This window comes from Dama dama, chromosome 12 (assembly GCF_033118175.1).
Source record: "Dama dama isolate Ldn47 chromosome 12, ASM3311817v1, whole genome shotgun sequence".
Classification (NCBI taxonomy): Eukaryota; Metazoa; Chordata; class Mammalia; order Artiodactyla; family Cervidae; genus Dama; species Dama dama.
In genome coordinates, this window is record NC_083692.1 from 72,247,122 (window position 1) to 72,260,290 (window position 13,169).

Here is a 13,169-nt window from a genome sequence, read left to right on the forward strand (position 1 = left end):
TAGAAGTCTCTGTCTAATAATTGCAGAGAGCTTCCTTTCCCAGTATTTCGAAGGCCCCAGCATTCACACAGAGAAAGGATATTCATCACCAGGGTTCAATGACACATGATATAAAATCTACAATTCTATGACTTTGCTGATGAAGCAGTTTGGTTCTATTAGGAGAGTAGCAAGTTTCGTCAAACTCAGAGCAGTATACTACAAACACAAAATGAAGAACTTTTACTACACTTTAAAGAATCACACCCTGGATCAGTGATTTAGGGAAATTTATAAAATGGCAAGAGTTCAAAATGAACAGAAGCTTTTTACATTTCTCTTTCTTAGATAGATATTTTTAATCTCAAAAATTTCACATGATGTTTCCTCTAACCTTTAAGGGACTCTATGTTATATTATGAGCCTAGACAAAGCATTGACCATATGCTGTGAAACGACTACTGAAAAAGAACCTATTACCTACACAAAGGCATGCAATACCCTGAGCACCTGGCCGCACTGGCCTGGAACACGGTGTGAATACAGGAGTGGCACTTTAATAAACTGTCTCTTTGGGTCTTATTGAACCCACTTATAGAACCGCCAGAACTATTTTCATGTAAAATTTTAAATCACATGAAACATACAAGCCAAATTAGCTCTTTAGCACCTTCTGCATAAGACATGATGTTATACCAGTAACAGCAAAAACCCATATATATAAAACATAACTTCAGGATAAACATTATTTTGTGCTTAATTTGAGAAATTTTAAAAAAGAGTTAACCAAAAAAAAAAAAAAACAGAAAATCTGAACCAAGTTTCTTCAAGTTAGAAGGAATTCATCCCTCTTCTAGTATTTAAAAAAAAGTTTTTATCATACAATAAGACCACTTACAAAAGTGATCACTATAAAGAAGCAAAACCAAAACCTGAAACCTCTGACAATAGAAGAGCAAAGACACAGTATGCTCCCACTTTTCTTAGAGAATCGCAACCAATCCAGGCTACCCCAGCAGCGTGAACAGCAGAATTTGGGTCAAGGGGCCAATTAGCATCAAAGGCAGCGACGAGTTGCTACTTCTCCCTGCCCAGTCCTGTTTCCTCTGAGAGTCCTGTGTTCAGGAGCCATGGAGGCAGCTTTGGAGCATGCCAAAACAAAAAAATTTAAGGCATTTACAAAATATTGCTTCTAGAAGCAACTACACCCCTAACCCCATAAGTCAACACCATCTCCACACTCCTTAATAACACTCCCAGCTGTACTGTTACAAGGTGAATTGACTTGGCCAAGGAATATCGACTCATTGTTAATTAGCCAGTCTCTGAATAGCACAAGCAGGTCGCCCGTGAACACACGTAAAGCATTTTAAACCGGGACTAACCTGGAGGTGACTGGTGCTGGGGCTGAGCTGTGGTCCTTCCCGGCCCCAAAGTCTTTTCCGGAGGTTCCCTGGGCACCAACCGAGGTTGGCCCACTCTGAGGGAGGAGGAGCTGGCCCCTTTGGTCTCCGTGACCTTGGCAGAGGATGGTGGCTCCAAGGTGTCAGCAGAGAGGGACCCACAGAAAGCACGGCTCCTTCCGGAAAGAGAGTCATCAAGAGCGGCTTCCCTCTCTCCAGGCGGTGAGGAGAGCCTGAGGATTCTGTGATGCTGCTGAGGGCTGGGGAGCCTTGGAGAGCAAGGGGAGGGAACAGGTGACATCCGCTTGCGCGTGCTGGGCGGAAAGGATGAATTATTAATCACCGAGCCAAGAGCGGCCAGCGCTGGTGGGGGCAGCCTCTTCTCATCACTTCCAGGGTCCGAGCTACCACGGGGCAGATCCAGAAACAAGGTTTTGCCTCTTCCAAGCCCAGCTCCCCTCCTGCTCCTGGTTTCTGGGAGGGTGTGGGCGCCAATGGTGCCAAAGGGAAAGCCCAGCCGTTTGCCCTCAGCGGCATCATCTAACTTCTCGCTCTCTATCACCTTCAGGAGGACCTTGTTCACAGCCCCCTCAGTGCTTGCTGGGGGGCATTCCCCAGCTGATGGCTGCCATGACCTGTCCCTTCGCTGTTCCTTGTCCAGGCCCCTGGCTCCCCAAGCCCCAGCCTCAGCTCCCGGGAGGGTGAGCAAGTCTGCGCTGGGTATGAACTCAGCTGGGGCTGCTAGGCCAGGGGCAATCTTTCCCTCACCCTCAGGATGCGTTTTGACTACTCTCTGTACCTGAGTGGACAGATCCTGGACTCTGGCCACCACTCTGGAAACAGGCTTCTTCCTGTGAGTCCACTCAGCAGCCTTTGCTCTCCGGCCTCTCTCTGCCTCTGGTTTTTTCTCAGGCTCCTTGTGACTTTCAGTCAAGCCTGTTTGCTGATGCAACGGCCTGCGAGAGGTTCTCTTCAGCTCCCTCGCGCCATCATCCCCTGGCTCCGTGGAGCTGCAGTCAGGGGGCAGCCCACCTCTTCCCAGCCCCACATCTTCAGAAGGCTTCTTGATGCATCCTGAGCCAGAGTCAGCATCCAGTGTCCTGGGGACCTCTAGGGTGCAGCTCTCTCTCCTCCGTAGGGATGAAGTAAGCGTCCCATTGAGGAGCAAGTTGCCTCTCTCCTCCAGAAGCCAAAGATGAGGCCTTGTTCGAGAGACAGGAAGGGAACTACTGGAATAGACCTGGTCCTTCCCCAGCAGAGGAGCCAATTCCTGGCCCCCATGCCCCTTTCTTCTTGTCCTCTTCTGCAGGGAGCTTTGAGACAGCCCGTCAAAGCTCCCTCTCCTTCCACCAAACCTCCGGGCCTTTTTGATCCCGTGGGAGCTCCTCTTGTTGAGACAGCCCACAGCAGGCTCTCCCAGCCAGTCGCCAGCACTCTGGAAAGAGTCATCCTCGGGGGCCAGGCTCACAGAGAGTTCGGGCAGCTTCCCCTCCTGGTTCCCCATCGTAATCCCCAGGATGTGGTCTGAGCTCAGCAGACCGGCCAGCAGTCTCTCCCTCTCGGCGGTAAGTTTGTACAGCTCAGTCAGAATGTCTTTCGTGGGAATTGGCTTGAAAAAGATGTCGCCTGGATGTTCACTCGGCTGCAGGCTGAGGCTGTGGATGTCAGACCCCTCCCTGACTTGGTAGCAGTTATGAAACCCTTTACTGGCTCTGTCTAGAGTTATGGTGTCCTTGTAAGAAAATCCTCTGACTTCGCCCCTTGGAAGATAGAAGCTGATGTAGCAGAGTTCGGTAATGGGTTTACGCAATTGGAGGGTGCAGTGAGTGCCTTCCATTATGCCTACCTAATTATTCATGCCTTGCAGATGCTGCTCTGTGGTCAGGCTTCTGAGGCTTCGGTGGTGGGGCATGTGATGGTGGCAGTGTGGGGAAAGCAGCTGACAGTCATCTCCAGCAACGAGCCTGCCTGTGAGGGAAACAGGGGAGGAAAGCAGCTAGTCTAACAGACTGCAGGAATCACATACCGAAAGAAATCAAAGCATAACTGGTCTTACCCTTCCTCTCTGGCTGACCTCAATCAACTCAAGACATCAGCCAGAAGGCTGATTGCAACCTCTTCCCCACTCCCAGCCCACCCTTGATTAGCAAAGCTTTTCTGAATAGGAGAGGGCTCTAATATTATAGCCCCAAGACAAAGTCCCTTTGCCCCTTTTCCCTATGTGGCAACTTTACCCTAAGCAGGTCTCTCAACTTCTCAAGATTTCGTCTAGATTCTTCTATAAAACAGAGCTAACATACCTCCCAGAAGTCCTGAGGAGAGGGGACTTTGAGATCCTTAGAAAACATAGCCATTTTAGTAACTTGGGTTTGGAAGATGACTTTGCAAAAATGAGTCAAACTTTTTTACTCTCCAAGAAGCACCTTCTAAGATTTGAGATTATGGATCAAATGGTAAAGAATCTGCCTGCAATGCAAGAGACCTGGGTTCCATCCCTGGGTCAGGAAGATCTCCTAGAGTAGGAAATGGCAACCCACTCCAGTATTCTTGCTTGGAGAATCCCATGGACAAAGTACCTGGTGGGCTATTGTCCAGGGGGTCACAAATAGTCAGACATGACAAGCAACTAACACACACTCTATTTAACTTAAAGAAATACAGAGGAAAGATATTAGGCACAAATCTGATGTCTCTTCTGGACACAATTCATAAATTCTGCTAAAAGTGAAAATTTTTAATTTTAAAACTAAAAGAAGTAACTCAGGCATCTTAATCAGGTTCTCTTTGTTTGTTTTTTGTTTTCCTACTTCTTGCCTACCTGAAGTAAAATGGAATGGCAGAGAAAAAGGAAAAATCTGTAAGCCATTGCTGGCCCTGTATGGACTTCCAATCAATGTTTTCACCGTCAAAGTGGCTGAAATGTCACATCGATGGGGAAGGCAGCTGCTCCCTCCTGTGATGTGACGTATCCTGGGGGCATCTCTCTGGCTAACATCCCTCCACACAGTCATGAGCTTAGAATTCTATATTATGACACTTCCTTTCTCAATTGAAGGCACTGCCCAGTCTTCAGGACTTGCAAGCTTAAAAAGAAATCCCCTGGGGAGGGTAACACAACAACCATTTATTAACAATTGATATCTTTAGTGATATCTCAGGTCTGTACATAAAACTACATTTTGAGTGTAGGAAGAGAGAAAGGAGGGAGAGCTTTTTAACAGAGACTCCTTTCTGAAGACAGATGAAAACAAGAGGGATAAAATGAAGGTAAAAAGAAAAGAAGAAAAAAAGAAACCATCTGGTCAACCGAGAAGTTCCAGAAGGACTTGGGGTACTCACAGGGGTTAAGGGCAAGAAGAAAGGAAGCAGAGAAGAAATGGGAGGCCAGCTGAGGCCTTGCCTCTCTCACAGCTTTCTATGGGATTGTTCTCATTCAACTATAATATCTCTAAAACTTGTCTAAAATGCTCATTCCTGGCCTTTTTAAAGGTGCCCCTGTATATAGATTCTTAATACGTAATAGTACAAACTCTCTGAAAATATCCAAGAACTCACTTTGGAGGTGGTTTTTTTTATTTGGAAGTGGTACAACAGTCATAAACAACCAGTTATAAAAGCAATTGCATAGCTGCCAATATCCACTCTTCATGATGCTGAGCATTGAGAGTTCACCTTAGGAACTGTCAAAAGAACTGAAGTGAAGCTGCTGAAGTGCTATTATTCTAACTTGCAGAAAGATGTGAAAGGTCTTATCTTGCCTTCAAGCATCACTCTCCCCTAGTTGTTCTTACCTTCTCAATTTCCCTGGATTAGAAGTGTGTGATGTGGGAGAAGGGGAAGAGTCAAAGTTTGTTGTTTTTTTTTAATAATCTGTTCAAAGTAGCAGCAGAAAGTTCATGCTATGATTTCAGATGAAACCATGATTGTCTATTTTAAAAGTCTATGCTCTAAGAGAGGGAACTTTATGTATTGAATATATATGTGTACACACTTTTTTTTTTTTTGCTATCTCATTTAACAAACATATTTCCCTTTTACAGATGAAGAAATTGAAATTCAGAGAGATTAAGGACCTTGTCTAAAGGCCATATGGCTCAAAAGAAGCAAGAATAAAACCGAGATCTGTCTCACTTCATGGCTTTGTAGGTAAAGTGGCTCCTTATTTACTGTTTTCTAATGTTGAACTAGTTTTTCAAGAAACTTGAATAGAAGAGTTCCTTTATTTTGCTAGCTTAGTATCACTCACATTATTTCTTCAAATATGTCTCACATCTCGCTACTTTTACAACTCGTGTTTTGGCATGTCTCATCAGACAAAATGCTATTCCCTAAGGCTGTCCCTTAAACAATATAATTCAGGGTCAGGGCACCAGAAGCTCATTGCAACTGTACCTGTCAAGTAGAACTCTTGAAAATTCTAATACAGAAAATAAGGAGGAACAGACTCATATGAAGGCTATATCTTTTGTGAAAATTATAGACATACAGTAGGGTTAACTACTTTTTTCTCCTTGTCTTTATAAGTCTTGATTATACACACGGAGAAAATGTCATGGTTAGTATTATGCATATTAGTCATGGTTGGGAAACTAAAGCCAAGTTTTAGGAAATTATGAGATTGGATTTTATAGCAATAAAACCACAATTCAAGGCATGAAGCTACTATTTTTAAAAAAACACACTTCCACATAGAAATTTCAATACAGAATGCTCTTTTTGGTGCCCATGTCTAGGGCCAGGGAGGCGCAGAACAGAGAAAGGAAAAAAAAAAAAAAAATGGAAACAGGAGTTTGTCCCATGCTCTTGGGAAACTACATTTTCTCCAGTCTGGGCACTGGGGACTAGAAGTGTGGTAAAAGGCTGTACTGAACACAGGTTAAGGAGCTGGAACATCCCAGGAGCCAAAGAGAATCACTAAAGAATCCTAAGCAAGGCATGCTGCTTATTTACATTTGTATTATACAAAGATCACTCCAGAAGCAAAGTGGAGACTAGACCAACAAGGGCTAAGACTAGGGTTATAGGGCTTCCCTAGTGGTTCAGATGGTAAAAAATCTGCCTGCAATGTGGGAGACCCAGGTTGGATCCCTGGGTCTGGAAGATCCCGTGGAGAAGGAAATGGCAACCCACTCTAGTGTTCTTGCCTGGAGAATCCCATGGACAGAGGAGCCTGGTGGGCTACAGTCCATGGGGCCACAAAGAGTCAGACACGACTGAGTCAACTAACACTTTCACTTTCATATCATATATAAGGAGTTCTATGTAAGATAATCACACTTCATCCTAATTCAACCACTAAATACACCTTAAAAATCTATACAGAATGCATGGAGTGGTTATTTGAGTACTCTGAAAAGTAAAGAGTAGCAAGCCAATTGGTGAAGAAGACTAGACTTTGAGGTGTCATCCAACTGCTATATTGCAGTTAAATTTGTCCATTTTTTCCTCCAGTAGCCCCTTGTCCTAGACTCAGATCACCTGAAACATGAAAGTGAGTATCAGCACAAACAGAGAAAGTTCTGGAGGAAATCTTCTAGAACAGAATCAGAAGTAGCAAAGATATCTCCTGACGGTGACAGCAGTAGGAGCCCGCTGGCATCTAAAACTCTAAACGAAGAGAATGTTCCTCTTTGGTCAGAGAAACTGTAGCCCCGAGACAGTGGGGGCAAACTCTGTTCCTTTCTTCCTTTTTGTCTCTTTGTTCTGCCCCTCCTTGGCCCCAGATGTCAGTACAGTTCCAGGAAGTTTGAAGCAGAGGTAGATAAAGTCTCAGGTTTATAGCTAGAGGATTGAAAATGCCTAGAGAGTCCCCCAAATGTGGGGAGCTTAGAAAATAACCCAATCAGTGATTTATGAACTCCAGAATTCACCCCCAACTGTGTATGTGTGGACCTGATCCTAAGCAGCATTCAAAAGACTTTGGAAAAAAACAGAAAATAAACAAAAAACTAATAGACAGACCTTCAGACTAAGAGACAGACCTCCAGGACTTCCCTGGTGGTCCAGTAGTTAAGACTCCATTCTTTCAATGCTGGGGTCCCAGTTCGATCCCCGGTTAGGGAACTAAGATCCTACATGCTACCCTCCTACAGGTGCAACTGGGTAGCATGTGCATGGGAAAGCGCCAAAGAACACTGCAAAGGCTCTGAATGTTAACATTTAAAACCACAACCAACAGAAGACTGACTGGAACTTTCAGCTTGAACTAAACCAGGTTGGCTGCCTGAAAAGGGGGAAAACAATACTCAGAGTGTATAATATTCCAAATATTCAGGATGCATCTCAAAACTACTCAGCAATACGAAGAACCAGGACGCAAACAGTATGGAGTTTGGATGGGTCATGGGTTTGGATGAAGTTACTCATGGAGAGTATGCAGACTGAGAAAAGGTCACAGAGTATAGTACTGGGAACACAGACATTTAAGGAATAAATGGAGGAAAAAGAAACCTCAAAAGAGGCTGAGAAAGAAATAAGAAGTAAGATAACTCCCCAAATTGTGTATCTAAATAAAGTTCAACAGTCTAACTTATTACACTTTTATTATAAGTTTATAAACTCTAGATTTAAATCTTTCCATCAGTACAAACTGAGACCAAAACCCACATCTCAGAAGCTAAAGCTATATTAAACCATAGGGCTTCCATAATATTGGTAAGGTGTTATGGAAAAATCTATAATATGAATTGAACTTTTGGCCAACCCAATCCTATTAATAGCAGAAGTTTCTTTGTCCCTTCTCTGAGAGTAACAGAAGTCACATATCCAGCTGCATCCATAAATTCTTCGCTTCAGCTTTATCTATAATCCCTTCTCAAAGACCTGCTACAGTTTCTTCTACAATTACCTTTACTACATTTCTTTTGCAGAGAAATACCATAAAAATAGTAAAAATCACATGGTTAATCATACCATGATGGAGACCATTTCGACCAGGGATCAAAACACAGGACATAGAAAATGAAAGGTGTGACTTTGAGGTTATGGATCTCAACACTGGCTGTGGTGCATGGCAGGATACTTGGCAAAAACAAGTCCCCATGAATTGTCAAAGAGAACAGTTCCATTCTTAGTGTCCCGAAAAAAAAATTTTTTTTTTAGTGTCACAGAGGTGTTGCTGCTTCCAAGATGAAATACTATTCTACCAGATTCTAGGGGTCCAAATCCAGATGTAAATGTTCATGCCATGTGTTCAGAATTCTTGAGTTTCCAATGATCATAGAGAAAGTATTCCTATTTCTTCTCTCTCTGGGCCTTATCATTTAACAAAAAATTTCAAGCAAAAAACATTATCTGCAGTGGAAGGTAGGGACTGAGAACAATAGTTTAATAATAAGGGAGAATTAGCTGAAAAGAACAAGTGCTTCCACTGAATGCACAAGAACACAAGTTTTGATATACTAGTGGCACAAAGACACTCCAACTTGCTTGAATTTGGCAACCACAGTGCATCTTAGAGGAAATTTATGGAAAAGAAGAGATAATTTCATGTTTTCTGGTCCAAGGATGAATTTTAGAATCACTGGAACATCCAAATTTAAGATAGATTATTGCAAAGAAATACAAACATTTTCAAACTTACTTCCCCATTCTCTTCCACAGTTTGAAATCATTTTTATCAAAAAACTCATTGTGTACATCCTCTACTATCATCAGTGAATAATTATAGAACTGCTTCTGGAGCATGGAATAACTATCTGTGGTTCTCCCTAAATTTCCCTCTCTCAGGCAAGAACAGACTGTCAGAATTCAGCCATCAGTCTAGCATCCCTGCCAGCATCTGGATCTGGATAAACATACCTCATGTTCTTTCTTCCTTCAAATTTTAGGTCCTCTGTGACACGAGAAATTTAATTTCTAAGCTTCCAATCCACTAACTGAAAATACGACTTGGTGATACCTACAAGATGACCAAAAAATTAGAAAATGCTTCCTTTTGGCAGAAGTCTGCCCTGAACAAATGAACTTCAACCTCAGCACTCCAGGATGCTCCACATCAAAAGCAGGCTTCTGAGCAAAAGCTACTCTGGGACAATCCATTAACAAGTCAGAGTACAGTACAATGTTGAACCATTTCATGTATTTTCCATCTGAGAAGCCAGGGAAAAGGAACTGTAAGTCTTAGGAGTGGAAAAAAGAAAAAAAAAAAAAAAAGCAAAATACAAGGAAAGGGATTTCCCTGGTGGTGCAGTGGAAAAGAATCCACCTGCCAATGGAGAGGACATGGGTTCGATCTCAGAAGATCCCACATACCACAGAGGAACTAAACCTAGCCACAGAGCAACTAAGCCGGTGTACTACATACAACTACTGAAGACTGCACGCTCTAAAGCCTGTGCTCCACCACAAGAGAAGTCACTGCAATGAGAAACCTGTGCACCACAACGAAGAACAGCCCTCACTTACAGCAACGAGAAAAAGCCTCTGCAAAGCAAAACAAAGACCCAGCGTAGCCAAACATAAAATAAAAAAAAATTTTAAAAATATATAAAGAAAGGACTATGAAGTGGGATTATATACAATTCCATGCTGAGTTCATAGGCCTATTTCAAGCAGCACTGCCTCACTCTGCTTTGACTAAAACACAATAGCCCTGCAGGCGCCCCACACTAAATTGTACATCTTAATCTGGTCTACCAAGTGACCTTCTCTGGTTCTGCCCACTGTGAAAGCACTTTGTTCCCTGGTAAGTCTTCAGGTTTTTCATTTCCTCTCGCAAACTCCAGGCAGATGGTCTCTCCAAAACAACACTGCTGGGCTGATTTCATCCCTGACTCTTTTTCCAGTAATCGAGTACATGATTTTTCTCTACCCCAAATGGAAAGATCTGTTGTGCCTCATCATTATAGGAAATTATTGCCTTTAGCAGATGCTAGTCAATGCTCATGACATTATTTCACCAATGCCTAAAATTAGATCCAAGAATTAGCTGCAGTCATTCTGTCTGTTTACCGTAGATTTCCTAATTGATTCTGGGCCTAAAAGGCCAATGCAAAATCTTTTTTTGCTCAGTCATTGGCCCAGCCATGCCCTGTGACTCCATCTGCGTACAATATTACTAAAATAGATTATCTATAACTTCCATTTTTAAAGTGGAAATTGTCCATCTCCATACAGATTCACACTCTGTCCTTTTACACACCAATTTAAGCACCAGGAGACTGACTTTTTTGGACTCAGTCTTGTCTGGAAAATCCCATGAATGGAGGAGCCTGGTGGGCTGCAGTCCATGGGGTCGAAAAGAGTCAGACACGACTGAGCGACTTCACTTTCACTTTTCACTTTCAGGCATTGGAGAAAGAAATGGCAACCCACTCCAGTGTTCTTGCCTGGAGAATCCCAGGGACGGGGGAGCCTGGTGGGCTGCCGTCTATGGGGTCACACAGAGTCGGACACGACTGAAGCGACTTAGCAGCAGCAGCAACAAGCTCCCCTCACTCTAGCCACTCGGTTCAGCCACTGTAGCACCAGGTTAGAAGGCAGAATGGGAAAAGGGTCAGGATATCTGCTCCCTGGCTCCCTCCCTCCTAGACTATGGTTTTCTAACAGGTGGGTCCTCTACTCATGAAGACCACAGCGGCTCTTGGCGGGAGTCCTCCTTCAGCTACAGTTACTTCTTCTGGATACCATTACTGCTCCCTCCCATTGTTCATTCAGGGCTAGGTAGTTTTGACTTGTGTCTCTCACATGTGATTTTGGACACTTTAGTGCCTGCCTGTCTACCTCCTACCCACCCTAGGTTGGAACACAGTGTCACTGTTCTTCAGGTAGAAGATACAAACACAAGGGTAGGTCTGCAACAGCTTTCTAGCTCTTCTCTCCCTGAAGGAATTTTTCTTCAAAGAATCTAAACACAGCGGGAGGAGGAGTACAGGAGTCACAACTAAATGACTACACTACAAAACAGAAAGAGATCCATTCAGTAGACATCAAGCAAAACATCAGAGGTCAAATAAAGGAGAAAGTACATTAGATTTGTAGGATCAGAAAATCCTTCAGGAGAAGCATTTGAAGCTGCCTCTCATAAAGGGTAAGATCTCAACAAGGAGAGATTAAGAAAAGGGAAATACAAGAGGAGGAGCACTATATAAGACTGGGAAATTTGCTAATGTGCACAAAGGGAAAAATGACTTTCTTTCCTTTTCAGATGTGTATAAGGATGTATGAAGTGATGCCACATCATAAAAAAAATTTGAATCCAGACTGGTAGGAAATTAATGCTAACTTCATAAAAAAAAAGGGAAACCACGGATGAGTTTTGATCAGGAAAGTAATATGTCCAGGATTAAACTTAAGAGAGATGAATCTAGCAGTAATGTCAGAACAGAATAGAGTAGAAAGAAATCAGAAAGAGTGCCAAGAATGAGGAACTCAGGAAAACAGAAAATTTTGCAAAGAAATTGAAAAAGAAACCAACTAGAAGGGGAGATTAGAAGAACAGCTATAGATAGTAATTTTAGCAAAGTAACACAACACCAAAAAATACTGCAAAAAGCAAGAGACAGGCAGATAGTTAAGATAAGGTAATAAATAATAACCTGTACAAGTATTACGGCTTTGACTTCATGGTTACTTTTGTTTTTGTTTTTTAAGACAAAGGAAACTTGAGCATGTTTTTAGGCTGAGAAAAAAGTGGTAGCGAAGAGGGAGCTATTGATGATACAAGTGAAAGATGGAATAAAGTATGGAACAATAGATGAAGGAAGGCCCCAAAAGATGAAGACATGGGCCTGAGGATAAATGAGGAGGATCAGCCTTGACAAGAAAGAGAATCATTTCATGGTCAAAGAGTAGGTCTAAGTTAAAATGAAAAGACAATGATAAGGAGAAAGTAGTGAAACTAAGAGAGTTTACATATCACCTTTCCCCAGTGGCTCAACTGGTAAAGAATCTGGCTGCAATGCAGGAGATACAGGAAATGTAGGTTCGACCCCTAGCTTGGGAAGATCTATGGAGAAGGGAATGGCAACCCACTCCAGTATTCTTGCCTGAAAAATCCTATGGACAGAGGAGCCTGGGAGGTTACGGTCCAAAGGATCTTAAAGAGTTGGACATGACTGAGCACATATGCATGCACACATATGTCACCTCACTGAATTTTTTCTTCATAAAAACTGCAATTTTATGATTTTCTTTGTAGTCCTACAATGTCACAAGAAGGACAGCACTATGCTAGACTATTCTGTAGAAGCAAAACCTCTACCTTTAAAACTCTGATTTGACTAAGAGTCAAAAGCATTTCAAGCTGGACCTTATTATAACATACTGGAGAATCTCTGAAATAATTATATAGAGGCAAACTTTTGTTCAGTAGAATTATTTTGGTCAAATTTCTAGCCAAAGTCACAGCTGGTAATCAAAGAATAAGCGAAATGGCTCCTTTTTGCAATTTTTACAAAATCAGTTCAGTTCAGTTCAGTCACTCAGTGTCTGACTCTTTGTGACCCCATGGACTGCAGCACTCCAGGCTTCCCTCTCTATCACCAACACCCAGAGCTTATTTAAACTCATGTCCATTGAGTCAGTGATGCCATCCAACCATCTCATCCTCTGTGGCCCTCTTCTCCTCCCATCTTCAATCTTTCCCAGCATCAGGGTCTTTTCCAACGAGTCAGTTCTTTGCAGCAGGTGGCCAAAATATTGGAGTTTCAGCTTCAGCATCAATACTTACAAGGAATATTCAGGACTGATTTCCTTTAGGATAGACTGGTTGGATCTCCTTGCAGTCCAAGGGACTCTCAAGAGTCTTCTCCAACACCACAGATCAAAAGCATCAATTCTTCAGCA

At 42.7% G+C, this 13,169-nt stretch overlaps 1 protein-coding gene and 1 long non-coding RNA gene across 5 annotated transcripts in view; one reads left to right on the plus strand and one right to left on the minus strand.

Annotated features, from left to right (window-relative positions):
• Positions 1-3,234, minus strand: part of FMN1 (formin 1) — a 441,751-nt gene extending 438,517 nt beyond the window's left edge. For all 4 annotated transcript variants that reach the window (XR_009695151.1, XM_061157645.1, XM_061157643.1 and 1 more), the window contains exon 1: positions 1,365-3,234. Coding sequence is in view for 3 of the 4 variants with exons in the window: in XM_061157645.1 (XP_061013628.1) it covers positions 1,365-3,219 (1,855 nt within the window). In the remaining variant the exon portion in view is untranslated. The remainder of the gene's footprint in view (positions 1-1,364) is intronic.
• On the plus strand, positions 2,869-9,839 carry LOC133066497 (uncharacterized). The gene is made up of 3 exons (XR_009695152.1): positions 2,869-2,947; positions 5,423-5,528; positions 9,212-9,839. It is a non-coding gene; the product is annotated as an uncharacterized LOC133066497 (long non-coding RNA).
• Positions 9,840-13,169: the final 3,330 nt, after the last annotated feature.